General features: G+C 44.2%; 1 protein-coding gene across 2 annotated transcripts; it reads right to left on the bottom strand.

Annotated features, from left to right (window-relative positions):
- Window positions 1-388: 388 nt before the first annotated feature.
- On the bottom strand, window positions 389-24,302 carry STEAP4 (STEAP4 metalloreductase). 2 transcript variants are annotated; one of them, XM_035129849.2, is made up of 5 exons: window positions 24,047-24,302; window positions 7,171-7,645; window positions 6,011-6,538; window positions 4,760-4,924; window positions 389-3,542 (listed from the first exon to the last, which is right to left on the bottom strand). In XM_035129849.2, the coding sequence occupies exons 2-5, from the start codon at window positions 7,621-7,623 to the stop codon at window positions 3,273-3,275; spliced, it is 1,416 nt and encodes a 471-aa protein (XP_034985740.1). In that variant the 5' UTR covers window positions 7,624-7,645; window positions 24,047-24,302; the 3' UTR covers window positions 389-3,272. The 2 variants fall into 2 exon arrangements, with proteins under 2 accessions (XP_034985740.1, XP_034985739.1); XM_035129848.2 differs by having other exon boundaries at window positions 391-3,542; window positions 7,171-7,648; window positions 24,047-24,301.
- Window positions 24,303-27,337: the final 3,035 nt, after the last annotated feature.

Genomic DNA, 27,337 nt, shown 5'->3' with positions numbered 1-27,337 from the left:
CGGTGGCGAACCTATGGCACGCGTGCCAGAGTGGACACGTGGAGCCCTCACTGCTGGCACGCACGCCACCAGCCCATCCACGCTGTTGTTTTGTTGTTTTTTCCATTTGTGCTCCCGATCCTCCCCACGCTATTGTGTGCATCCACTGCTTAAACCCGGAACGTGGGGTTTTTTTGCTGGTAGCCGGCAATTGTGTTCGGTGATTGGTCTGTTTTTAAATTGGCTGTGGCCAGTGGCTGTTTCTGATTGGGCGTAACAGCGTTCATTATTTGACCCTCATGATTTGTTGCCTGCACTTTTTTTGGGTGCTACGTGGTAGTTCCCAGCTCCCCCCTCCAAGCCAGACCTCGCCCATTCCCTTCCGCCCCCCCCAGCTCCAATCCTCCACAGGCCCCTCGCCTCCTGTGGGCCTGACCTCCCTGGGCTAGGAGGGCAATTGCACCCACTGCCTCCCTGCACCCTGGCCCAACCTAGCCTCACCCCTTTGCCGTGGCAACATTGCTGGAGGGAGGGAGGAATATGGGGAAGACCATGCCAGGATCATGGGCGGGGAGCAGGCAGGCAGCCGCAGCTGTTGGGCTGGCTGACTTGCGTGAGGGCTCTCCCTCTTCTCACGGCTGCCGCCACTCACCTGGCCTCAGGGCTGCTCCGCCCTCCCCATTGCAGCGGCCCGAAAGTGAGCAGGCCAGCTAGCCGGGGAGCACGCCCGGTGGGAGCGGGGAAGAGGGAGGGAGATGGCGAAAACCGAGGTGTTTTTTCTGCTGTTCTGTCTCTCCCCAATAAAGCTCAACAACTTTGGGCACTTTGCAATAAATAAGTCGGTTTTGGCTTGCAGTTTGGGCACTCGTTCTCTAAAAGGTTTGCCACCATTGCTCTAAGGAATGGAACCGTCAAGCTGATTTTTCTTTACCCTTTCTTCACCTTCACACAAAAATGGCTGCTAATGAGTGTGTTATCTCCCTCACCCCATAACCTTTCTAATGCTCTGCAAATTGTCTCTTCAGTAACAAATCTGAGTTTCTTGCAAAGCTTGGGTCATGAAGCATAACATAGGGCTGCTGAGAAGTGAAAAATGTGTGAATGAGATGGAAGGAAAAAGCCACCTGTCAGTCACCTGAAGTTGCAGCCATGATCTTTTTTGCCTGCACTTAAGCCTCAGAATCAATCCCTACAGGCAATTACTGTAAGTTCAAAAAGTATGAAAACTGTATTTTGCTGTTTGCTGAATTGCTTGAGCCATTTTGATGAGTGCATGACTGACCGGCACCCTGTATAGAAGCACTCCACATTGCAACATTTTGTTGTAGGACCCACTTGTGGAATGTAATATGAAAATGCAGTTAATAGTCAACGCCCCCTTCCACCTCCGCGCTGTGCATTGCAGTGGTGACTGGTAAGGGAGTGCACCCTACCAAGACTGACAGGTCCATAACCTCCAATCATATTAAGCAGATTGGCATAGGGCTTCCTTGGATTTGCCTAGCGCCAACCAAACCCCAGCCAATGTAAAGCTTCACAACTCAGCCCATAGATGTCAACACCTTCTGCAGCTCCTGACAATCAACTCTACTAACAGTCTTGGAAGCAGTACCTCCAGCCACTCAGAAGTGTTTACATTCATTAAACTCATTGTGCTAGACATGTCTCTCTGCATGGTGGCTGAGAGTCATGTCACTTCAATAGCAAGAACAATATTCTCCAAGTCAATGTCCTCATCGTAGGAGCTCAAGAAACATCAGCTACAGGAGGATTGTAGTTTTGCTCTCTGTGGCACACTGTCACTCCAGTATTTGCCTTTTTTTAGTCAAAGAATTCTGAATTAGATTCTCTTTTTTTAAGAGGGGGAAGTGGCAAGGGGCGCTGCAAGTTCGCTTTTGAAAAAAGAGAGGCAAATGCCAACATGTACTATATATGGAGTTGACATCAGGGATGGGAGATCATTAGGTCTCCTTCCTGAACTTGGCCACACTGACTGGGGCTAATGGAAGCCAGAGTCTATACAGCAGCAAGTTCCCCACCCCGGTCTATGAATATTTGCAAACAAGTACTCTTGCGGCCCACTTGGTATGAAATGTTGGGTGGGTCTCCCTGATCTGGAAAATCAATTTCCTCTATCAGCACCTAGATCTGGTCCATGACCACCTGCGACCACACTTGTAGGTGTAGCAAAGAGACTTTGTTCTTAAAACTTTATTTATGATGATGATCAGGATATACAAAATATAAATGTTGGTGAGCAAAGTTTGTACATAGAGGTTTATGAGTAGGATCTCTTTATGGTATGCTGACCACGGTTAGCGATTTTTGTGTGGAAAACACAAGGCATTTGTTTTATTGAATATTATTAAAAATGGTAAAAAAATACAATACATAATATACAGCAATAGGCAGTATCGGAGCCCAAGAAGCTTGAATAAAATCAGTTGTCTGTTATTGATCAAGCTTATAAGTGTAGCTTAACCATAACCTTATTCATTGGTATATGCAGGGCAACACTATAATTAAACAATTTTGTTGGGTCCTGAGTCCATCGTAGCAAAAATGAATTTAAAATTCAAATTCAAATCCAGTCCCAAACCACAAAGACCATGAATTTATAGGGGGGTCGGAAATCCATTGTGTTTAACTATCAACACATTCTCCATAAAGTAATGAACACCTTCCGTCACAATGAGAGGAAATTGCAGGTGTGTACATTTCACAGTATACATGGCCTAGGAAAGCATAGTCAATTTAGGAACCTTTAAAGTGCTGCTCAAATTTGAAAGAGAACATAAATCTGAAAAGGCACAGAGTAGGACCAAAAGCCATAGTTCAAATTTATTATTGCTTTGTCTATAGACCAGGCTTTCCCAACTTATTGCCCTCCAAATGTTCTGAACTGATCAGTCATCAGGGATGATGGGAACTAGTGCAAAACATCTGAAGGGAATCTGGTTTGGGAGTGCTGCCATAAACTTTCTCATCATCAGTGTAATTCATATTCTCAGATGTGGCCCACTGTATATTGGGCTCCTCTTACACAGAGGAGATAGGGCAAAGGCTATAATTGTTTCCTTCAGTCTCAAATCCAGAAAAGGAAGGTGCACTCATCCCCTAAACACCTTAGCTGAATATTGACCAGTTGCCGCTGAGAGTTGCTGGGCCTTACATTACAGAGTAATAATGGAACACATAATTTCTGAGCTTATTTTTGATGCGTATAAATTGCTTGCACTTTTCTTTTTGCTATTGCAGATAATGTGTGTTGAAACTGTACATTTGCTAAGAGCTTATACAGCTGACCTGCATTGGCTGCTGTTTGTCTGGCTTATGCCTTTGGGTATTCTTTCCCAGCCCTGTCGAATATCAGTTAACGGCCGATCGATACATGGAAATATGAGGAAAAACTTCATGGCCAACACAATGCAGGGGATAATGAGAGAGAGGATGTAAACGGAAGGAAGGCACCATGGGTAGGAGCCAGCGTTCAGGAACCTCTTCCCACCGTAGAGCAGTGTATGGGCAGTGCACAACACCAGCGTCAGGTAGCCCAGAGAAGACTAGAAAACAAACAAACAAAAATGATTGCAAAGCTAACTTCCCCATTATGAGACACATGGCGGCAAATCAGAAAGCATTCTATCCTGTTATCAACAGATGACCAAAACTCAATTCTCCCACTGAATCCAGCTGGCAATTTTCTTGGTCAAGATGGGATAAAGAAGCCCATTGTGTCTTTGGGCAAGTTTGCCCGCAGGGCTGAGCATCAGTTCACAATGCATCAAGATAATGGCCAGGTTTATGCTACCTTTCAATACCAATATATGCAAAGGAAGCTCTCAATCATAGAGGCAGGACATTGAACTAATCAGGCCTATGAGGCACAGCTCTCTTCTTTGGGTTAGATCAGGCATCCCCAAACTTCGGCCCTCCAGATGTTTTGGACTACAATTCCCATCATCCCTGACCACTGGTCCTCTTAGCTAGGGGTCATGGGAGTTGTAGGCCAAAACATCTGGAGGGCCGCAGTTTGGGGGTGCCTGGGTTAGATACATGAAATGAACTGTAGGGAGGATTAGCACAAGTATTTATAATCTATTTTTTCCAGCTTTTTGGTGGATTTCACTTTAAAAACTTTCTAAAAATGATAATTTAAAAACCTGTGATTACTGGTTTTCCCAGATGTAAGAAAAGCAAACTCGACAATATGTCGTTCATAAAACCTACAATCAGACTAATGAGAAACATTTGCAACCAAATGGCCCTGACACAAACACATAAAAGTTCAAGGAGTAGGAACAAAACGTCTCTTATCTGCAGCAGCCACAGAGATGTCCTTGCAGGAGGGGTTGATTTCCCAAAACGAGGGAACCTGGAGAAGAGTCTTCGAAGACTTCCTGAATGGGTGGTTTGGATTGTGTTAGGCCCCTTTCCTCCTCCTTTCCAGACAAACATTAAGACTAGGATAGGGAACATGTGGCCCTCCATATGAAGTTGGGCTCCAACTTCCATCATCTAGGCAGCCTAACCAATATATTAGGAATGGAAATTGTAGTCCAGCAATGTCTGGAGAGCCAGAGGTGGTCCATACCTGAATTAAGAAGAGCCACGCTGGACAGGACTAACGGCCTATATATGCCAGAATCCTCTTTACCACAGTAGCCAACCAGATGCCCCCAGGATAATTGGGCTTGACTTCTGAGGAAATGTCCATAGGAACACACACTGAAAGTGAGGTAGAAGAAAAGTTAGCTTGCTGGCTAGCAAGCTCTCTTACCTGTACGAAGCGAAACTCTCTCCAGTTGACACTGTTGCTGACAGAGGGCAAGGATGTTATTCCCAGGAGGACAAACAGAAAGAACCCCAAGATGCCCAAAGAAAGATACGAGTCACTAATCCAGGCTCTTTCATTGTTCAGTGGTTCTGTTTTGTTGTTCAACACCTAAGGGGATGAAAGTTTTTAAAATACTTTTTAAATACCCAGTAGGTACAGATTAAAATACATCTATAAAATACATCTATAAATAGCTTTAATACTGTGAAATATTCAAGGTGCTCTTGGCAGGTTTTGTAGGTGCACGTCAAATTGACAAACGTTGCACCCATCAAAAGTCAGGAAATTTCTATCTTAGAATTGTAAAGAGTGGAGATAAAATGGAATGCCCTCTTTTCTAGATTTGCTAATGTCTGTTTCTGTCAGCTGTGTAGGGAAGTTTGTTTCTGGCAGGTGACAGAAGTTTTGCAAGGTTGCCCTGTGGAATGTGCTTGCTTGCTTGACCTGACAAGCACAGACCTTGTTCAAATGTCTGCTTCTGAAAGGTCCAGAACCTTACATGGTGGACAGCGTCATGAATGAAGAGCAGGCAAGAGGGGATCAATTCCATGCTGTGATACAACATCTTTGGTGGATCTGAATTGGGCCCAAATCCAACTGCAGGGTTTGTGTGTGGGTTGGTGAATGGAGTTTATCTGGCTTCATTTTTAAGACCGAAGTGTTAGAACGGTCTCTAGGTTTCAGAGCACTTATAAATCGTAAATCGGAAAAGTGCCAGAGGAGCAGAAGCTTAGAATTTTTTCACAGCCTTCCCATATTTATTGGGCCTTCCTCCAACAGCTCTCCATCTTTGGTGTGTAAACAGTATTGTGTGAAGGGGGACCACATGCCTTCCAGAGGCAGCGTGGGATCAAGACCCTATGGTTTTTGCTTTTACTGTTAAGATGGCTGGTGGTAGAGGTTCTACACGGCAACTGGGGTTTGAACAGTTGAGGTTTCCTCCCCAGTAAGAACCAATGGCTGCTCTTACCAAGAACACCGCTCACTCTCTTTTACATTTGGATGTCTCCATGGGAGCATAGGGAGAAGCAGGAAGGGCACGATCTGTGCCAGATGGAGAGCAGCAAGCACGTTGGCCCTTGCGATGTTTCTGATGGCTTCAAAGCCCTGCCTGCATCACATCCCCATGCAAAGTTGCAAAGACCTCAGCGCTGGTGGTGAAATGGGAGAAGAAACAGCACAACATCAACTTACCTGTGCAATGGCATAAGAGTTCCACCTCCATCGTACATAGCCCCGAATAGGGATAACGAGTGTATACAAAACATGGAGGAAAGCGTAAGCCAAGGCTACCAAGCCAAGCTGTTTCCTGCAGAGCATCCATTTGTCTAGCCAATCTGGAAAGCGTCTGTACTTTGTACCTCTGTATAGCTGGAGAACAGCAGCAAAGATCCCAGGCAAGTAAACCAGAGCAAGGAGGATGAGTGCCACAGCAGGGCAGACACGGTTTGGGATGCTGATGGCAATAAAAAAGGAACGGTCCACTTGTTTCTTAGTGTAAGTATAGACCACATCGCGAACCACACTGTAGAAGAAGATGAATGCACTGAGGACAAGGGAGAGATAGATGGGGTATTTCCACATTGGGAAAAGTTGCAAAGGGTAATTCTCAATTTCCGTCGCTGCTAAGAGAGACCCTTTATCCAATGGAGTAAGATCAAGGCTTCGAATGATCTCCATCACCTTTTCCTTTGACTTGCTGTCATCTCCACAGACAAATACCTGGAGCAAAACAACAGCAACAACACAATGAAGAGAGACCTTTTTTCTTTATTGCCAGTGTTTGCTTTCGAACACTGCTCTGACTTCAATAAGAAGCTATGTTTGAATTGCCAGAGTAGGTCTAATGCCCACAATTAACTCGTGTTTTTAGAAGACTATCAACTGAGCAGAATTTGGCTAAAACTGAGAAGAATCAGAAATGGGGGGCAGGGAATGGGGAACCTGCAGTCTCCAGGTAGTGGAATATAACTCCTATTATTCTTTACCATTGGCCATGATGTCTCAGGATGATGGGAGCTTGAGTCCAACAGCAGGTCCACAGGTTCCTCAACCCTGGTCTAGGGCTAGTGATTTTCATTAAGGGCCCTTTACCTCCCTCCTCCTCACAAAGAAGAAAATTAAAAGCTGGACTTTTCTCACTTGATGCAAACTTTTTGCTTTCTTATCAGCTCTTAGATGGTTAGATCTCCAGTCTAGAAACAGTTTTATATCATGCCATAAGCAGTTCACCCAGAGAGCCTTTGAACTTGGAAGAAATGCTTTAGGATTTGCAAAATGAAGATCTAGAACTGGGCTTTCACCTTTTAAGGCTCTTTAAATATGAGCATCTTTTGCTGCAGAGATGTCATTACCTGTCTGCTTGCATCCAGAGCACCTGACTGCAGAGCCCAGGCTGACACAGTGTTAAATGCTTTCACCACTTTGCTTCCTGGCAGGAGCTGGGCAAGATATTCAGCATTGGATTCCGGGTACTGGTTTATTTTGAGGTTGTTGCTCACATCCACCATCACTTTCCCACGGAGTACTTCCCTTAGGTTTTCCAGAAAGCTGTAATGTGTTCTGTGGACTGCTAAAATGATAACAGCAGATGTCTCTGCAGCTTCTGCATGAGAAAGCACTGTGGCTCCTTCAGGGATCAGAGAAGAAGTCTGAGCACCTCGGCTTCCAAACACTATAGAATAGCCACACTGCATCATTTTGTGTCCTAGAGATCTTGCAAAATCGCCTGTTCCAAAAATGCACACCGTCTCCTTCTTGTTAGGTACATCTGTAGTCAGCGGAATCATTGTAGTGTTCTTCTCCATAATGGACAGGTACAATGGTCACCTACTAAGATACAAGATTGTACATATTAAACCTTATATCTGAACTTGCTAGGGATAAAATAACTCAATTTAGTTCTCAACTCAAGCTTGGTGATTTACAGTAAGGAGGGTTGTATAAGGTCACAGGCATTTGTCCTGTGGAATCTGCAGTAATGGAAACATAACAGATAAGTTTTCTTTGGCTCTGTTTTTAATGTGATATATAATATCTCTCTCTCTCTCTCTCTCTCTCTCTCTCTGTGTGTGTGTGTGTGTGTGTGTGTGTGTGTGTGTTAGAAACTTGCCTGTTGGTATGAAAACTGTTGATATATGAAATATTAGCTAATCTTTTATATAATGCTGCTTTTAATAGTTTACTTCTTTTGGCACAGCAGCACATCCTACAAGGTTAACTTACAAGAAACTGAAACTAGACCTTCCAGAGGATGCTGTTAGTGGGTGGCTTAGGCAATTTCACTGCACTGTTTGAGCTCACTCTCCAGTGTGCAAGAATGAGCATAGACCAGCCGTCTTGGGGGGGGGGGGACTTTCTGATGCTCTCAGTATCTTGAGAGATTCAAGTGAGGGAGGGGGATTATGCAGTTTCCTTTTGCAAGTATTCTCGGGATCCAGCACAAAACACAGGAGGTGCTTCTCTTATGTGACTTCTTGTTTTGAACTTAACCTCAGCTTAAAACCTCTTTGCAAAACTATGTGTAGTTTTCATGCAGATATCTGTGTGGAACTGTGTGTTTGTTGTTTTTAATCGGAGCTTGGGTTTTGTTTGTTTTTTTGGTCCCTAGAACCTTCATTTTATATACCATATTGGCCTGAATATAAGCCGCACCTGCAAATAAGCTGCACCTTTAAAATTCAATACTTCTTTGCAGGTGCTGCTTCTGAGCGCACTGTGCACCCGCTTCCTGGCACTACTGCCTCCCGGCATTACCTCCCCAAGCCGGCACCGGCTGTCCCCCGCCCCCTGTTCAGGGCAGTAGTGGCAGGAGGCAGACACGCAGCGCTCGGTTCTGAATATAAGCTGTACTTTAACTTTTCACAGTCAGAATTTGGGGGTGGGGAAAGTGCTGCTTATATTCAGGCCAATACGGTACACCTTCATTTCACTAAGTTTATTTTCTCCCTAAAGGGGGAAATGCAAAACCACAAAGCAAATAGTTTTGTCGAAGAAATATATTCTTCAAAAGTTATTTGAAGAAATAAAGGGGTGCCATATTTTGGGGAAATCGTCTGTATCAGACCTTGGCCACCTCAAAAGTCAAGCAAACATGGGGAGAAAAATGCTGCACTCCACCCATGATAATTTGACCAAAATTTTCTCTCCCTTTTGACAGTTTTTGAACATTATTTATTTTCTCCTTTATTGATGGGGAATAGTAGGGCAGGGGAAGAAATTTGGGGTAATATATGGGGCACAACACTAATTTGCTGTGTCTACAGGCATCGTGATTGCCGGGTTTAAAAAGATTAGGGCTAGCTGAGGTGCTGATCCAGAGAGGTGGATAAGCAAGACTATGAAGAGACTTGTAGGTTAAAGTAAGTTTAAAATTAGTAAGTATTAGTTACAACCCCACAGTGGTGACTGGTGCCCATTGGTGGAGAGTAGGGGCAGAATGCAGGAGCCCAACAGTAGGTGGAGGCAGAGCTCATAACAGGCAGACCCAATTACTTCCGCAGAGCTTGCTCCTTGCTGAATTTTGCAAGGCCAACACTGAGGAGGAAGCTGACAGCCAGAGCCACTTCCTGGAACTGTCAGACAGGCGTGGTGGTTATACTTGTGCATCTTTGCACATTACTGCTAATAATATCACTACCCCACCCAGAAAGAAACTTCCAAGTTTTTTGGATGCTGTTCAGGTTTAGAAAGATGGGCTATTAACACCCCACCCCACCCACACCAAAAAACAAAAACCCAGTTTCTTTACAACAGCCTGAGAGAATTCAAACAATCTATGCTACTTCCCTAGCTGGGGACATTTTGGTGCAATAAATGCACAGGTAAACCCCGAGCAAACTTTTAGCTTTAGGGATGTTGAGAGCCTCTTTGGCCACTAGGTGGCAGCATGGATTTGCTTTGCAACTTTATGTCTTTCTGTTTTTATGTCAGCCTTATGGCTATATACGTGTGCTTGAAAAGGAAATACTAAAGAGATATATTTGTTTTTCTTATGGGGAATAAATGCTATAGAAATTCAATAAATAAGTGAAACAGCATTTAGTACACACTATATATTTTTCCTAACTATGGCTTTACCTTCTTCCCGTTTCTCACAAAATTGGAATAAAAAGGGGAAAGACTAGAGTTGCCAAGGGCATATGTTTTAGGGCTGACCTCCATGATTAAACCTACATAAATGTGCACATGCCTGGGAGAAAAATAGGTCCGAATAAACAAAATGCAGGATAGAATAGAATAGAATAATAGAATAGAATAGAATAGATACTTTATTGTCATTGTACATAGTACAACGAAATTGAATGCCATCCCATAAAAAACAATATAGAAACACAATTATAGCCATACACAAACATGCATATACACCCATCACAACTCCCTGGGATCATATTATTTAGTTACAGCATTTAAGATGGTTATAGCTCTCGAATAGAAACTGTTTTTTAATCTATTCGTTCTTGATTTAATTGTTCTGTGTCTCTTGCCTGAAGGCAACGGTGCAAAAAGACTATATCCAGGATGAGATGAATCTTGTAAAATATTATTTGCCTTTTTTATGGCAACGGGAATTGTATAGTTCTTCCAGAAATGGGAGAAGATGACCGATAATCCTTTGGGCTGTGGTTATGACCTCCTAGCGCACTTTCCTATCCATGACTGTGCAGCTGGAAAACCAAGCACAGATACAGTATGTAAGAATGCTTTCTATGGAGCCTCGGTGGAAGGACATTAGCAGTCTCTCACTCAGCTTGTTCTTTTTTAAACGTCTGAGGAAATACATTCTCTGCTGGGCCTTCTTCACCAGAACAGTGGTTTTCGCACTCCAGGTCATACTCTGCTCGATGGTAACACCTAAGAACTTAAATACAGCCACCCTCTCCACCCGGTCCCTGCCTTTTTCTTCCTGTAGTCCACCACCAGTTCCTTGGTCTTGACAGTATTAAAGACCAGATTGTTATCTCCACACCAACCATAGAGCCGCTCTACCTCGTCCTGATAGGCGGACTCATCCCCCCCAGAAATGAGCCCCACCACAGTGGTGTCATCAGCAAATGTGATGATAGTATTCAGAATAGAACCACTGAAATTAATGGATATAGAATCATAGAATTGTAGAGTTGGAAGGGACCCCAGTGGTCATCTACTCTAAACTCTTGTGATGCAGGAATCCTGCCGACAGTCAGGATTAACAGCCTGGTGCACTGACCCATTGTACCACCCAAGGGCTAAGTTGGGTCTACTCTGACTAAAACTTTGTCATACTCAAGAGTAGACACATTCAACCCCCTTTCTGAGGGGTCTCAAACACTTTGAATGCACCCCCCTCAAAAAAAACCCACATCCTGAATAATTTTTATTTCCCTCTTGTGCTGAAGAGTTATGTAATCAAAACTGACCTTTTTGATAGCTTTCGGAATGTCAAGGGCGTCATTGACTACTAGGAAAAACAGCAATGTAAGCGCAGCCTTGTTTTACCTCCAAGGATCAAGCCGAATTGCAGGGATGATAAACCTGTGGCCCTTTGAATGTTGTTGGACCACAACACCTGGAGGGCCCACAGGTTCCCCATCCTTGTAATGTAGTGGGGAACTGTAAAGTAGTGGGGAACCACAGGCCAGAGGAACAAAATGTGGCCCCCCAGACCTCCCTGTCTGACCCTTGTGACTATCAGCAGGCCACACACATCTCATCACTCCTGCTTGGTGCTCTGCTTCATATTTTTGCTTGTGTCCTTGAATCCTCATCATGCCTCTTGGTTGCCCAGATGGAGGATAGAGAGGTAAATATTACTTTAAATTGTCACCTTTGCTGCTGGCTCCACCCACCACTGTCATGTGCCCCCCTCCCCAGATAGGAATGAGGCCCCCAGTCTGAAAAAGGTTGCCCACTTCTGCTGAATAGTCATGGGGGACCAGAGTCATAGCAGTAGTTATAGGTAGGTAGCCGTGTTGGTCTGACATAGCCGAAACAAAATAAAAAAAATTCCTTCCAGCAGAACCTTAAAGACCAACTAAGTTTTTATTTTGGTAATGAGCAATTTATTTATTTTTTACATTTCCCAGAAACACTTATATTCTGGTCCAAATTGTCTGGGGCGGGGTTGGGGGTAGAGAGAGGGGTTGGAATTTCCATGTTTTCCTCTTCTTATTCTTTCTTCATTCATACTCTCTTTTGTTTTTCCAGTATTGCTACATCTAGGAAATGAATGTCCAACTTAAAATGGGGGAAAAATAAAATAAAAGAGTATGTTGTGAATTATAAGGCCCTTCTGTTATGAGGTGCACATTGAGAAATTCAAAATAAACCTGGGGGGGGGGGAATCTAAGGGCCAGGCTCGTAATGCAGCAAATTTATCAGTGTAATTTATTTTTTTAAGGAAATGAGCTCCTTTCTCCGGCACACATACTTTCAGCAAAAAGATCCTGCGCCGTGAGTTTTGACACAGCAGATAAAACGAATTGTTAGAGGTGATAAATCCTCTAGTGGAGAATGTGCCGCTGTTCTGCTCCTCACATCTCTTCCTTTTATCAGGAGAATACTAAAGCTGCCTGGAGGTTCCCGAGACATATGAAGCAGAGGTCTAAAAAGATGTGCTTAATGTTGTCTAAATCATAACAAACTACTGAAAGAGCTGCAAATCTCATCGCCTCAACCTGTTCCCATAAATACATAAGACCAGGCTTAAAAGTTGAGTCGTTTTCTTTGCATTTCCAGGGTTGTTGAACGGTTCAGGGTCTAAAAGTATCAGGCGTTAATCCAGTCCAGTCAACTGCGGAGTGAATTGGAAATGAGCCCATAAAGTCCAGGAAGTTTCAAAGGGAGAGCCAGGCTTACAAAGGACTGAGCAGGGTGTGTGTGTGTGTGTGTGTGTGTGTGTGTGTGTGTGTGTTTATGCATGGTGTTAAAATATACACTTGACTGCAACAATGTGGGTTTCTGACTTGTAGGGGATACAAAAAATAGGTAGCCTATCTCGAATAATGGTAGTTTTCGACAGTGTGCTTTTTATCCTTTGCGCTGATGTAATTCTCAGTTGCTGGTTTTACAGTGATTCTGGTTTCACAATGTTTGGATTTCATCTTTTTATTGTATTTTACTTTAGATCTCATGGTTTTATTTGTCACAAAAACCTTTGTTTTTGCACAGTACAGAAATACTGGAAACAAGCTAAAACTGTTAATAACGGCTTGTGACAGCAGAGTAGCTGTTGTTTGTCTGTTGCAGCAAAAAGTTTTGTGGAACCTTAGAGGTAAGCAAATTTGTTTTGGCCTAAGCTTCCGTTGACTTCTAGATTCTTTACCATGTGACCAATGATCCTCCATGCTTCCCCACCCCACCCCATGATTAGGGACGGGTGATTTTTTTTCAATGTTGATGTCTATCAGTTTCTCATTTTTCCAATTTTCAGGTCACCACATTTCAGTATCATTCTGTATTCTTTTTTTCCCTTGGGAAAATGCATCAGCATTTTAGTACTCACTTCCCCCCCAATATACACATCTTTATATTCAAATTTTGCCCAATGCAAACACTTTGGTATTCAGTGTCCCCTTCAAATATAAGGCGTGGTGTAGTGGTTAAGAGCAGTGGACTCGTAATCTGGCGAACCGGGTGTTGGAATATTGGGGTGTAAATCACCAATATTCTTACTACTGCCACTGGCTTCGGTAAAGAAGACAGCAAACAATCGTAGGTGCTAATCTACGTTTATTCAGAGAGTGTGTGTTCAGCCATCACTCTCCAGTTCAGAAGAAAGTGAAAGTAGAAAGAGAACAAAGAACATCACATGACAGGAGATCAGGGTACAGCTTGAGCTCCTGTGTGGGAAAGTTACAGCAATCACATAAAGTAAACATTCATCCACATGCAGCATCTGTGCCACGCAGAGGATTTATGCTAACATCTCCCCTGAATCCTGAAATGGAAAAAGATGCAAATGTGAGAGCATCATTAAGAGAAGTGAACAGACAGTTGTCATAAACAAAGTAGGACTTTCCTGCTGTGGAACTCTCTGAGACTGGATTGACCAGCTTTGGCTTCCAGGGGACCAGAGCAGTTGCTCTGTTGACAGAAACAGTGTTGCGTTTGACAACCTGTTGTTGTGGCTTAGCCTGTGTGACTGCTGCCTGTTTTGGAGTTCTAAGCACAGCTAAATTTGCAATTGCTGTGTTGTCAAACTCCTGAGAATACCTCTTGGGTCCTCTTCTAATCCTCTCAGACCTGCGTGAGAGGTGCAAATCCTGTTTACTGAGATTCTCCCCCTCAGGACTTTTGGGAGAACTCTTACCAATGGTAAACAGTGGATCAAGTGCTTCTAGCACTTTTTCATCATCCGATGAAGGTCTGTTAAAAACAGCATGAGTTCCTTTGTGTATGACTGTCTCCCCTGTGTCAGAGCTACTCGGGGTAGAGCCTTCAGCAAAGGAATCATTATCACTACAACTTGTGTCAGTGTAGGAATCATCAAAATCATTGGCACCTATGGGAAATTCATCAAGAACATATGTTTCTTGTGGCGTAGGAGTGTGTTCTACCTCTTGAGTAAGAATCACCTCATTGGAAGAATGCAACATAACTCTGCATTGACCTTCCTCAAAACCCAATAGAATGCCTTGGACTGGCTTGCCCTCAAGCGAAGCCACCCACATTTTGGTTCCAAAAACCTTAGTGTTGCTCACATCAGGCTTATGTTGGAACAGAATCTCATAAGGAGAACGCTTCTGTCCTTTAGGAACCTGTCTGAGCCACTGGTAAAGGAAAAATGAGATGCTTTCAGCCCACAGTTGTTCAGACAATCCTGAACTCAGCAGTTGCGCCTGCATGCCTGCTTCTAACTCAGTGTTAACCTTAACACATAAGCTTTTGTCCCAAGCTGCCTGGGTTTTGGCAAACTTGTGGTGAATGCCTTTGTCATCAAAAAAAGCTTGAAACTCCTGTGAAGTAAAAAGAGGAATGTCATTGGTCAATAAACATTCAATTTTACAACCATGTTTCAGTTCAACCTTAGCATGAAATTCAGAAAATTTCACAATAGCCTGCTGAGGCTTTTGCAGAGGATAAAACCACGTATACTTAGAGAAGTGGTCAGTTATCAGAAGATAATATTTGGCCTTGCCAAGGGACTTCGGCATAGGACCAAAAACACCAGCAGAAACGATCTGGAAACAACGTGTTAGACCTTTCTTGCTTGGTTGCTTCTTTGCCTGCTTAGGCTCCTCTGGACCTGTCAAACAATCATCAACAACATTAAAGCATGCATCACTTTTATCATAAGATAATCTGAAAAGGTTATCTTTGTCTCTGTGTCCCTTTAAAAGAACTTCTCCATCTTTAGAAATCACACAGGTGCCCCTGTGAAAACACAGCTCAAACCCCTTCTCATCTATTTGAGAAACACTGAAAAGGTTTTGCTTCAGCTCTGGAACAAGATACACATTACTGATACTCAAATTTAGAGATTTCAGAAAAATAGTTCCTTTTCCAATGGATTTCAAGGAATTGCCATCTGCCTGTGACACGATGGAGTCCAGCTTTTCAAAAGTCTGGAACAGTCTCTTGTCGTTCACCATATGGTGCGAAGATCCCGAATCTATGATCAGATAAGACCCGTCGTCTTCTTGGTCATCAAGCTGAGTGAGCATTACAAGCATTTTGCGTGCTGTAGGGCCCTTGCTGCTGCCGCCGCCGCTGCTGCTGCCACTACCGCCGCTGCCTCGCCCCTTAGGCCCAGAAGCCTGTTGTTGACTTCCTGAGTCCTTCTGGGGTCGTCTGCATGTCTTGGCTGTGTGCCCAGGAATATTGCATAACTGGCATCTGACCACAGTTTTAAGGGCTTGTGCAGTCTCTGCAGATGCACCAGGTGAGGGTGAGTAGCGCTCCCCGTTGGCCTCCACCTGTGCGCGGGTCCTGTCCTCCTCATTAAGCAATGAAGCATAAATTCCTGCTGCAGTCATTTGCTGAGGGTCTTGAGCCCCCAGCTGGGCTGCAATAGCATTATAGGACTTGGGAAGGCTATTTAGCACTGTAAAGCAATAAATGTCGTCATCCAAATTGACGTTTCTGTCAGCTAGCTCCTGGCGTAGTTGACGCATCTGATGCAAATGGGCTCTCAAGTCTCCTCCCTCCTTCAGACGCAAATTAATTAATCTCTGAAAGAATAATGTTGTTGATCCGGCGCGCAACCTAAGGTGCTCGTCCCGAAGATGAGTCCAAACATCATAAGCATTATCTAAGTTCCGAATATGAACCAGCTGTGATGGGTCCAAATGCAGAACTATTGTTGCCCTTGCCTGTGCGTTGCGATTCAACCACCTGTGGCCTGGCAAAACGGGCGGTGCGTTCTGAATCAACTCAATAAGTCCTTGCCGGATAAGAACACATTCCATTTTAACACTCCACGTTGCGTAATTTGAGTCATTTAACAGAGGACACAAACTCTTGGGTGTTTGATCTGAATCCCCGGCTTTAGCCATCTTGCTACTGTAAGCGTGCTGCTAGCTTCTGACTTCAAAGTACAAAGAAGCTGCAAATTAGGCTTTCGGCAGGCATCTGCAATTAAGCTGCCACTTTATAGAGGTTTTATTGCCGCTATAAATCAGTCCCGGTTACTCACTGCTCCGGTGATAAGGAACGCAGACTATCCGTGCTCTTCCTCCCCTGGAACGCAGGAACCGGTGACTCCCAAGCAGGCGAAATTCCTCAGGATCAGCTGCTGCAGATTGAGGCCTACTTGCCAGTTTACGCTTTTCAGAGGTCCGTGGATCGGAACCAGAGCTCTGCCAGAACTCTGCTACCACTGTTGGAATATTGGGGTGTAAATCACCAATATTCTTACTACTGCCACTGGCTTCGGTAAAGAAGACAGCAAACAATCGTAGGTGCTAATCTATGTTTATTCAGAGAGTGTGTGTTCAGCCATCACTCTCCAGTTCAGAAGAAAGTGAAAGTAGAAAGAGAACAAAGAACATCACATGACAGGAGATCAGGGTACAGCTTGAGCTCCTGTGTGGGAAAGTTACAGCAATCACATAAAGTAAACATTCATCCACATGCAGCATCTGTGCCACGCAGAGGATTTATGCTAACACCGGGTTCAATTCCCCGCTCCTCCACATGCAACTGCTTCGGCTAGTCACACTTCTCTGAAGTCTCTCAGCCTCACTCACCTCACAGAGTGTTTGTTGTGGGGGAGGAAGGGAAAGGAGAATGTTAGCCGCTTTGAGACTCCTTAAGGGGAGTGAAAGGCGGAATATCAAGTCCAATCTCCTCCTCCTTCTCCTCTTCTTCCTAATTTGTTGCTTTTTGTGCACATTTCACCTCTAACAAAAGCATCTTGGAAGCTTTTGTTGCTGCTGGGGAATTAGAAATGCAAATTTGAAAAGACAGCTGTGTTTTTGGTTTGCGTATGGTTTCAGGAAACAGGAATTAGGCATGTTTGGATTAAAATTTCAGCCGAACTGAACTTCTCCACCCACCCCTAGCCTTTAGCTAAGATTCTGCTTGTGATCGTCTGGTAATTGTTGTCTACATCTCCCACTGCAAGCCATAGCATTCAGCATAATCATGGGCTGCACTGTGCCTCATTCCTGGTAACTGTGCTTCTAACAGCAGAGGCATTAGTTACATGACGACCTTAGCCATAGCGGGATGTCATAACCATTATGCCAAGCAGCTAAAACAACACCTCTGGCTCTGGTTTGACACCGGGAAGTTCCTTGATGTTGCAATTGGGACTTGCTGCCAGTTTCTGCTGGTAAAGTGCCTGCAAAAACAGTGTGTGACCTCTTATCACTTACTAATGTAAGGTACTACAAAAGAGCTTCTAATCTAACATAAAGAGAAACTCATACAGGCGAATAAAGGAAAGGACAATAGAAAACATGCTTATGCAAATTTGTATCCTCTGTTGCAGTTAGAATGGATGTGTGTAGGTAAAGGTAAAGGTAAAGAACCCCTGGATGGTTAAGTCCCGTCAAAGGCGCTTTTCAAGCCAAGGAAGCCAGAGTCTGTCCACAGAGTTTTTCTGGGACATGTGGCCAGCATGACTAAACCACTACTGGCGCATGGAGGACTGTGATGAGTGGTGCCAGAGTGCACAGAAACATTGTGTACCTTCCTACCACAGCAGTTCATTTTTATCCACCTACACTGGTGTGCTTTTGAACAGATAGGTTGGCAGAAGCTGGGACAGAGCAACGGGAGCTCACCTTCCGATCGGCAAGCCCAAGAGGCTCAGTGCTTTAGACCACAGCGCCACCCACGTTGCCTTGGGTGTGTGTAAGAAAAACATCAGTAGCTACCCAGAGATAATAAGATGCCTGACAGACATAATGACATCAGGTAAAGATCTTCCCATAATTGCATTTCCGTACTAGAAGAGACCTAAGCTGCTGAATATCTGCCTGCTACACAGCTGTTAAAGGCACAAGCGCTCTGTTCTCCTCCAGCACCAACCCTAAACTATGCAAAGACCTAGTGTGCTAACCAGGATGCTGCTGTCAGTAGGGAAGGAGATTTTCACTCCCAAGTTGTGTTTTCATATGCAGTGCTTTGCTCTTCCTAACAAAAGTGTACGGCACTTAAGGCAGAACTGACAGCCCATCATATTGATGGGTGCCTTTGCCTCTGTTGATTTTATAACACGGTTACTCTCGAAAACAAAATGAGCAGGTAGTGATGCATGTCTCTTCACACCAAGTTATTGTTAGTACCTCTAAAGGTCAGTTGCAGGCCAATTCTTTAACATGTTGCAGTGTGCTACAAATCAAGCTACAGCAGGGATGGAGAACCTGTGTCCAGGGAGATGTTGCTGATGAACTACAGTTCCCAGCACCCATGGAGAACTGCAGGTTCTTCACCCCCCAAATACAGGGTTGGCTAGGACATCAAAACTTTATTTTAGTGTCTCTACGATTTATCTTCGTATGTGTGTGTGGCACACAAGTACAAACCCTATTTTCTGCCTCTCCATTCCTCATTGGGGCAGCAGGTGTTTGCTCACATAAAGCAAGCCTTGTTGCCTCCCATGCTTTTGTCATGTCTGGAAGTGTATGTTGGCCTTTTCCACAGCAAGTGCACATGCAGCTCCTCTGGGCTTTGAGTGCCGCATAATGTAGCCCCTTGTGCTTTCAGATCAAAAGAAATTCTCCTGCCACAATCTGAAAACACACAGACAGGAAAGAAATAATGACAGCTGACTCAAGAACTTGGATCTATAACTGGAGCCTGGATGGATAACAAACAAAGAGCCGTCCTTTCAAAGGGAACAGTCTGCACCTGAATAACAAGAATTGCTAGAAGAAGCAGGGCAAGTGAGGCATAGTTGATCTCTGAGTGAATGACTGGATGGAAATTTCAGGAAAGTGGATTAGCTGGGTGGAGCTGGAGCAGGCTGGGTCCTGCACATATGGATTAGAGATGGAGGGTCTGGGCCTGCTGCTGGCCACCAACTAAGCTGTTGATGGGCTTAGCATTATACCTGAACCTGAGCTTGAGCTTTGTTTCCCCCAAACAAACCTTGTGGTTACAGTTTGTGGTTTGTTTGGAAAGAGACAATGATTTATTTTGAAGAAGCGTGTTGAGGCTCCTGCATTGCAGGAGGTTGAACTAGATCAATGTTTCCCAACCTTGGGTCTCCAGCTGTTTTCAGACTACAGTTCCTATCGTCCCTGACCATTGGTCTTGCTAGCTAGGGATGATGGGAGTTGTTGTCCAAAAACAGCTGAAGACCCAATGTTGGGAAACATTGAACTAGATCAGGCACCCCCAAACTGTGGCCCTCCAGATATTTTGGCCTACAACTCCCATGATCCCTAGCTAAGAGGACCAGTGGTCAGGGATTATGGGAACTGTAGTCCAAAACATCTGGAGGGCCGAAGTTTGGGGATGCCTGCTGTAAACCATTCCTAAGCTCAACTATGGTTTACAGCAGGCATCCCCAAACTCAGCCCTCCAGATGTTTTGGGACTACAACTCCCATCATCCCTAGCTAACAGAACCAGTGGTCAGGGATGGTGGGAATTGTAGTCCCAAAACATCTGGAGGGCTGAGGTTTGGGGATGCCTGGTTTACAGTGATGTGTGAGTCAGGCCTTTGTTTGTGTGAGCTGCTTTAGAAGCCCATTGTCCTGAAAAGCATCATGCAAATATTAGGTTTTATCAATAAATAATAGTAAATATGGACTAGCTATAGGTAGGTAGCCATGTTGGTCTGACGTAGTCGAAACAAAATAAAAAAATTCCTTCTAGCAGCTGCACCTTAGAGACCAACTAAGTTTGTCTTTGGTATGAGCTTCCGTGTGCATGCACACTTCTTCAGATAAATATGGACTTCAGCCTTACATTTTTCAGCGTATTTACAGATGGAGAGCTAGTTCAGAGATGATCAGATGTAGTTGGACTCCTACCTCCAGCAGCAATGGTTAGGGATGATGGAAGCTAGAGTCTAAAAACATATGGAGGGAAAGTTTCCTAGCTCAGGGAAGTTTGGTAGGTGATCTTGTCATGTAGGGATGATGAATGCTGCTGCATTTGTTGAAATTCTATCTTCAACACAGCAGTTACAGGTATGGCCAGCTCATGATCTTTTACATCTGTTGACTCTGCTCCTTTGGTAAAGTCTCAGTCCTCTTTAAGCAACAAGTTGTTTGCGTGCTCAAAAGGGACCATGATACTAAAAACAGAAACCTCTCGCAAGTATCCATACTTTCCTTTTTAATTATGGGCTTGGCTGGAAAGCAATTAAAAGGCATCCGGTTCACCCTCCACTGGAGGGAGACCATGGCCATTGCGGTTAGTAGGTATAGATTAGCAGCCCTGTGCACCCTCATTTTGTCTAATCTTATGTTGTTGGCTATCGCTACATATTGTGGGAGCAGATTCCTACTTTAACTATGCCCTGATGTGAAGGACAACTTTCTTTTGTCCATCCTTGATCCACCAACATTCCACTTCATTGGACGTTCTAGCTTAGTAGTATGAGAAGGGCCTAGCCACTTTTACCGTTCTATGTCTAATCTTACGCATCCCTTATCATGTCTCATCTGGTTGGTCTTTTCTCTAAGCCAGGCATGTCAAACCTGCGGCCCTCCAGATGTTTTGGCCTACAAGTCCCATGATCCCTAGCTAGCAGGACCAGTGGTTGGGGAAGATGGGAATTGTAGTCCAAAACATCTGGAGGGCTGCAGGTTTGACATGCCTGCTAAGCCTTTTAGCTCCATGTGTCATAACCTTATCTCAGAGGAGAGTAGCTCCACCCTCTCGATCATTTTTGTTTCCTTTTTTCTGAAACATTTCCAACTCTACAATTTCCTTTTTGAGGCAAGTCAATTAGAATCATATACGGTATTTCAAGGGCAGCCGCACTGCAGATTTGTACAGTGGCATGTTATTGGCAGATTTGTTTTCAATCCCTCTCCTAATGATCCCTAGCATAGGGTTCAAAAAGTGAATTATTATCTTTTTGCAGAATCTAAAAACAACAATAAAAATCTCATTTTTGGCCAAAGTTGTTGGGTTTTTGTTTAGCTATTTTTAAGGAAATTCACCAAAATCTACACTTCCAACATGGGTTGCCATACATTTGGATTTTCCCGGACATTTCAGTGATTTCCACCTGAACAGTTTCCGACGGCCAAATCCCAGCTATGTCTGGGAAATTCCAGACATATGGCAGCCCTACCCAAGCACAACATTTGCCTTTTTCACAGCTGTTATGCACTGGGTTGAAATTTTTACTGAGCTATCCATTACAACCCCAAGGTCTTGTTTCTGGTCAGCCACCACCAGTTCACATCCCATACTTTCAATAGTGGTTGTCTGGATTAATGATGTGCTACAACTACAAAAAGGGGGATTAAAATTCGAGCTATTGCTATTACTGAGATGCTTGCAGATTCAGTTACAGGATCATTTATATTTACATTTTTTTTAAAAAAAGAACAGCTGTTTCACATATAACTTAGTAAACGAGCTTTTGCATTTTCTTCCCTTCCCACCCCCATTTTTTCCCACTTTAAGTGGACTGATGTGATCAGGGGAGTCGGTCAGGAGACAGTGGTACTGTATTGGGCTACTGCTGATGCGCTGACTAGATGGACTGCCCTCCACAATCCTTATTCATGGGCTGGACATAATAAAATCATAGAATTGTAGACTTGGAAGGGATCCTGAGGATCATCTAGTCCAACCCCCCTGCAGTGCAGGAATATGTAGCTGTCCCATACGGGGATCAAACCTGCAACTCTGGAGTTATCAGCTCTGTGCTGTAACCAACCAAGCTTTGAATAAAGTAGGTTCCCAACGTGGGGCACACCCCCCACAGAAAAGTAATTTGATTTTTAAGGGGGGGGCAATTCAAGAATGAGTTATTAACAGTTAAGGGCCTTTTAGGCTTCCTCCACGTGAATTGGAGTTCACTTTTTGAATAATAAGAATTATATGTCATGGGAGGGTGGTCATCAGGATTTTAGAGATGCTTAGGTGGGGCATGGCCAAAAAAAGGTTGGGAACCACTGATCTAGATCAAGCTAACTGAACTTAGGCCCTATTGAAATCAGTGGGGCAACTTAGCCAATCTTTAGCCTAAGCCCCATTAATTTTAATGGGAACTTAGTGCACTCATCTCGGATCCAGCACAATAACGTCACACTAGCCATTATGCTTAATAAGAAATGTAATACAACACAGCGACGGCAATTTAGCAAATAACATTTAAAGCCTACCTTCTGAGGGTATAAATATAGATAATAGAAAACAGATAATTTTCTTTTGCATCACACATATGTAATGGTAAAGGTAAATAAGATTTTATTGCGCTAGCCAAAGGCCATAACAAAACCATGCAAACACTATCAAAAGAAAATATACAGTGGTACCTCGGGTTAAGAACTTAATTCATTCTGGAGGTCCATTCTTAACCTGAAACTGTTCTTAACCTGAGGTACCACTTTAGCTAATAGGGCCTCCTGTTGCTGCTGCGCCCCCGCTACGCGATTTCTGTTCTCATCCTGAAGCAAAGTTTTTAACCCGAGGTACTATTTCTGGGTTAGTGGAGTCTGTAACCTGCAGCGTCTGTAACCTGCAGCATCTGTAACCCGAGGTACCACTGTATACATGTGTAAAAACAAAGGCATCAGAACTACATAATCGCAAGTGAGACTGAAAACAGGGCAGCTCCATGATGGCCATATGTAATGGTTTTAGGTAACCATGAAGTGGGAGATGCTTTTTATGGTGTTTAATGTTTTACTGTTGTACGCTACTCTGCTATTTTATGGTATGTCAGTACATGTATACAAATAATTTTATAAATAAATAAATCAGATCTTACATTACGCACATCAAAAATACACACAGGGTATATTTCAAACCTGCCACCCAATGCTGGAAGAGGTGACTCCATCACAGTGGATTTTTTGTTATTGTTGGATGCCCTTTCCTCTTTCAAAACGGGGGAAAACAAAGCCATCTTTCGAAACCTGCGCTCCTCTGAGCTTTGCAATGTAGTTCTTTGGATAAGTAATATATATAGTAAAGGTGCAAACACTTGTATAAAGTGTGCACAGCAATGCATGTATTGGTGAAAATAGCATACAAATGTGCTGTATTGGGTAAATTGGTTTTCCAAAATGTGCATATTGGGCTAAATTGAACACACACACACACACAAAAAGTGTCTGAGAATATCACATTAAAGTGCTGCTGAATTTTCATGAGAACCTTTTTTTAAAAAATCACAAACTGATGTGGAAATGTGTAGAAGTGAATTTAAGATTGGAAAAATGAGGAACAGAGAGGAACCAAAACTGACATATTTAAAAAGGTCCGCATTTCACTTCATGGGATGAAGTGGACTCTTAAGTCCCAGAAAGCTTTTTCCATTTGTTCATTTTTTTAAAGTTGCCACAGGATCCTTTGTTGCCTATGTATGTCTAGTCTGGCCTTGAATGACACTTTTGGACCAGCTATTCACATTTTGCAGAGTCGCCAAAGAGACAAAAAAGCCTTTTCTTTTGCATTTCCAACAGCAGGAGGAAAGTAGAAACAAGTTTGGATTACCCACCGCATAGCATCTGTGCCCAGCAGAGACTAACTTGAAAAGGGTGCCTGTTTCTAAAATATCACATTCAATAAAGAGGGTGCGAACTGAGACATTCTGCAAACACTTCGGTGGGTCTCCCAAGGGGAACAGAGAGACTTGTCAAAGTTCTCAATTTAAATTGCCACTTACCTTGCACACTCTGCTGCCTGTGGTATTTCCACCCCTCCTTGTCACTTACTGAGTGCAGCTGCAGCTGCAAGCAGCATCTGGCTGGAGGAACTACAGATGTTTCCCTTTCCTTAGAAGAGAATGGGGAAGTACTTTGTTACTCCTGGACATTTATCAGCTGGAGAGCAGAGGCAGAGAAGGGAGGAGGAAGAGAGGGAAGGTTGGGGATTTTGCAAGTCTGAGCCCGGAGGGTGGAGAAGGGAACAGAATTTCCCGGCCAGCGCCTTGGGGGAAATTCCCTGCCTTGGTATTTTTTCATTGGGTGAGGTTCAGCCACGGCTGCTTACTCTGCCTGTTGGCAAGTGCTGAACTCCTGGCTCCTTGCCAGCTCCTTGTTCAAGTTGCCTTCTCTTCTGAGTTTATACAGTTGGAAAGTAACTCAGCTGCTTCAAAGGCAGAAGGAAGCTGCAGCTACTGCAGGAGCCATGCCGATCTTGTCTGTAGATCATGAGTGGTTATTTTATTCATACAGTTCATCATTCTGTATTTTAGAATTTCTGTTTTTTTGGAAGCCGCCCAGAGTGGCTGGGGGAACCCGGCCAGATGGGCGGGGTATAAATAATAAATTATTATTATTATTATTATTATTTATTCCCTTGCTAGTGGCATTTTTGCGTGACACGTCATACCACAAAGTTTGCTGGGAAGTTTGCAATATAAATAATCACAACCCTCAGCTCACTGCATTTAAGGACATAGGAGCCTGGCCAATGATCCCCCTAGCCCAGTATTCTTGCAATGGCCAACCAGGTGACTTTCTAAAGCCCAATAGCAAGACCTGAGTCCAACAGCCGTCTCCCCACTTGTAGTTCCCAGCAATAGGCCTTCAGGGGCATAATGCTTCTAATAGAGGAGGTAGAACATAGCCATTGTGGCTTGTAGCAGCATGGCTAGAAGCCCTTATGTAGTGGGCTTTATCATGCCACCTAGTGGGTTGGAGGATTGGAAGCTGTGTTGTTCCCTAGTTGGTTGTAGGATGGCCCAACCCGGTCATCAATCAATGGTCTGCTAAGGCTTCGCTTCAAGATTGTGGGGGACTATAGCAAGCTGCAACACACTCAGGTTGGTGTCAGGGCCTACAAGAGTGCCTCGCACCATAGTTGGCCGAGAGCTTAGCAACTCCTTCCCAATTGTCCAGCAAACAGGCTGGGGAGAGGAATCAGCCAGCAGGCAGTGGTTAGATCTTTGCCTGGTGCCACACCAAACTCTGGAATCAATATACTTGTGACCATGTTTAACCTCCATTTCTTGGTGTCCCATCCCTCCTGGGTATTTTGCCTACATGTACAGTACTTGATGCACAGTGTAAATAGAAAAGGATACATAGCATCAAAACTAAACTAAGCTAAATTCAAAATACTTCCTGGGCGTGGGTGGTAGGTGAAGTGGGTGGGGGGTCACCTATTTATTAGCTAATCCCATTATAAAGCAGACCCTTCCTCCAAGGAACTCATGGTGGGGTGTGTAGTTCCATCTCTTTGCCATGTTATTTTCACAACGACTCTAGCTAGAGAAAGATCGTGTGTGTGTGTGTGTGTGTGTGTGTGTGTGTGTGTGTGTGAGAGAGAGAGAGAGAGAGAGAGAGAGACTGTGTGACTGACTGTTCCAGACTGTTCCAGCTCCCTTCAATAAGGTTTGTAGATGAACCTGAGTCTTCCCTAAGTGAGTGCACTTTTGTACTAGGTATTCATGTGGTAAGCATGAATGTACACACACACACACACACACACACACACACACACACACACACACACACACACCAAATGGTCTGTAGTGTTATATGGGGCATAAAAAATAAATTACTCTTAAAATAGGTCGCTTATTGCAGTAGAATCTTTGATGTAGCCAAGAGCAATCTTGAAATATTGCTGAGAATCTTGACCCCAAGCCACTCACCCCTTTGCAAATCTGAAATAGCCTCCCTGTTAGAATAGCCACAGGGATGGGTGAAGAGCAATTCAATTTTCTAGATGTCCTGGACACATTCTGAGTACATCTGCTGCATTCTGACGCTTCCCCCCCTCCCCTTCTAGACAGAGAAGGCTTCCTATCGACCACTGCCAGATAATTGTTCATTTAGACCTGTTGAGGCATTCCCTCCATCCTTTAGCCCTGTTGAAGAAGTTCCCTCTATCCTGGCATTGCCCCCTGATAATTCACATCCCAACAACTCCATACTTGACCTTTATGCATCAAATGGGAAAGTCTGAAGGGGAAATCTTTGCGTATTCAGCTGAATGCCCTTGCAGTCCTCTACGAAAACGAAAGCCCGTGGTCCTGAAGTGTTCCTGAGTCATGCTAGGGATCGTTAGCAAAGAGACAGCAAATAAAACTGCCAATACCACAATGCTGTTATACAAATCTATGGTGTGACCTCACTTGGAATGCCGTGTATTCTTCTGGCTGCCTCAGCTCAGGAAGGGAACTGTAGAGCTTGAAAAGGGAAGCCAAAATGATTGGGATGGGTGTGTTGAGCAACTTCCATATGATGAAGGGTTACAACATTTGGGGCTTTTTAGTTAGGAGAGTAAGAGGGAACATGACAGAGATGTGTAAAATGATGCATGATGTGGAGAAAGTGGATAGAAAATAGTTTTCTCCCTCTCAAACAACACTGGAACCATGGGGACTGTCATGTCTCAGCTACAACCTGGAGGCCTTGCCATTATCCAAGGCCTGGAACAGGCTCAGTCTGGAAGGAGCCAGGAGATGAGGGTGAGGCCCATAGTCCATGCTGAGGGTGAGTTTGGCCTCTGATGTTAAGGCCAAATTAGTCCCAAACCTGAGAGAAAGATGGTGCCTCAGTGCCAGACAGAAACCCACCTCATCCGGAGAAGTGCCCAACCACAAGAGAGGGCTCCTTGTGAATAAAATCTTCCTATTGAGGAGATCTCTGGATGACGATAGCTGAAAGGAATCGGCTGAGGTCAGGGTGTGGCTCCATTGGCTCTAGATTAGTGCTTGTGGGGATGCGGGTGGCACTATGGTCTAAACCACTGAGGCTTTTGGGCTTGCTGATCAGAAGCTCGGCACTTCGAGTCCACGCAACAGGGTGAGCTCCCATTGCTCTGTCCCAGCTTCTGCCAACCTAGCAGTTCGAAAGCAAACCAGTGCAAGTAGATAAAGTGATGCCGCTGTGTCGGGAAGGTAAACGGCATTTCCATGCGCTCTGGCACTCGTCATGGTGTCCCGTTGCACCAGAAGCGGTTTAGTCATGCTGGCCACATGACCCGGAAAGCTGTCTGTGAACAA

Source organism: Zootoca vivipara, chromosome 12, assembly GCF_963506605.1.
Source record: "Zootoca vivipara chromosome 12, rZooViv1.1, whole genome shotgun sequence".
NCBI lineage: Eukaryota > Metazoa > Chordata > Lepidosauria > Squamata > Lacertidae > Zootoca > Zootoca vivipara.
Note: the sequence above shows the minus strand (reverse complement) of the source record. Positions and strands in the feature narration are given on the sequence as shown.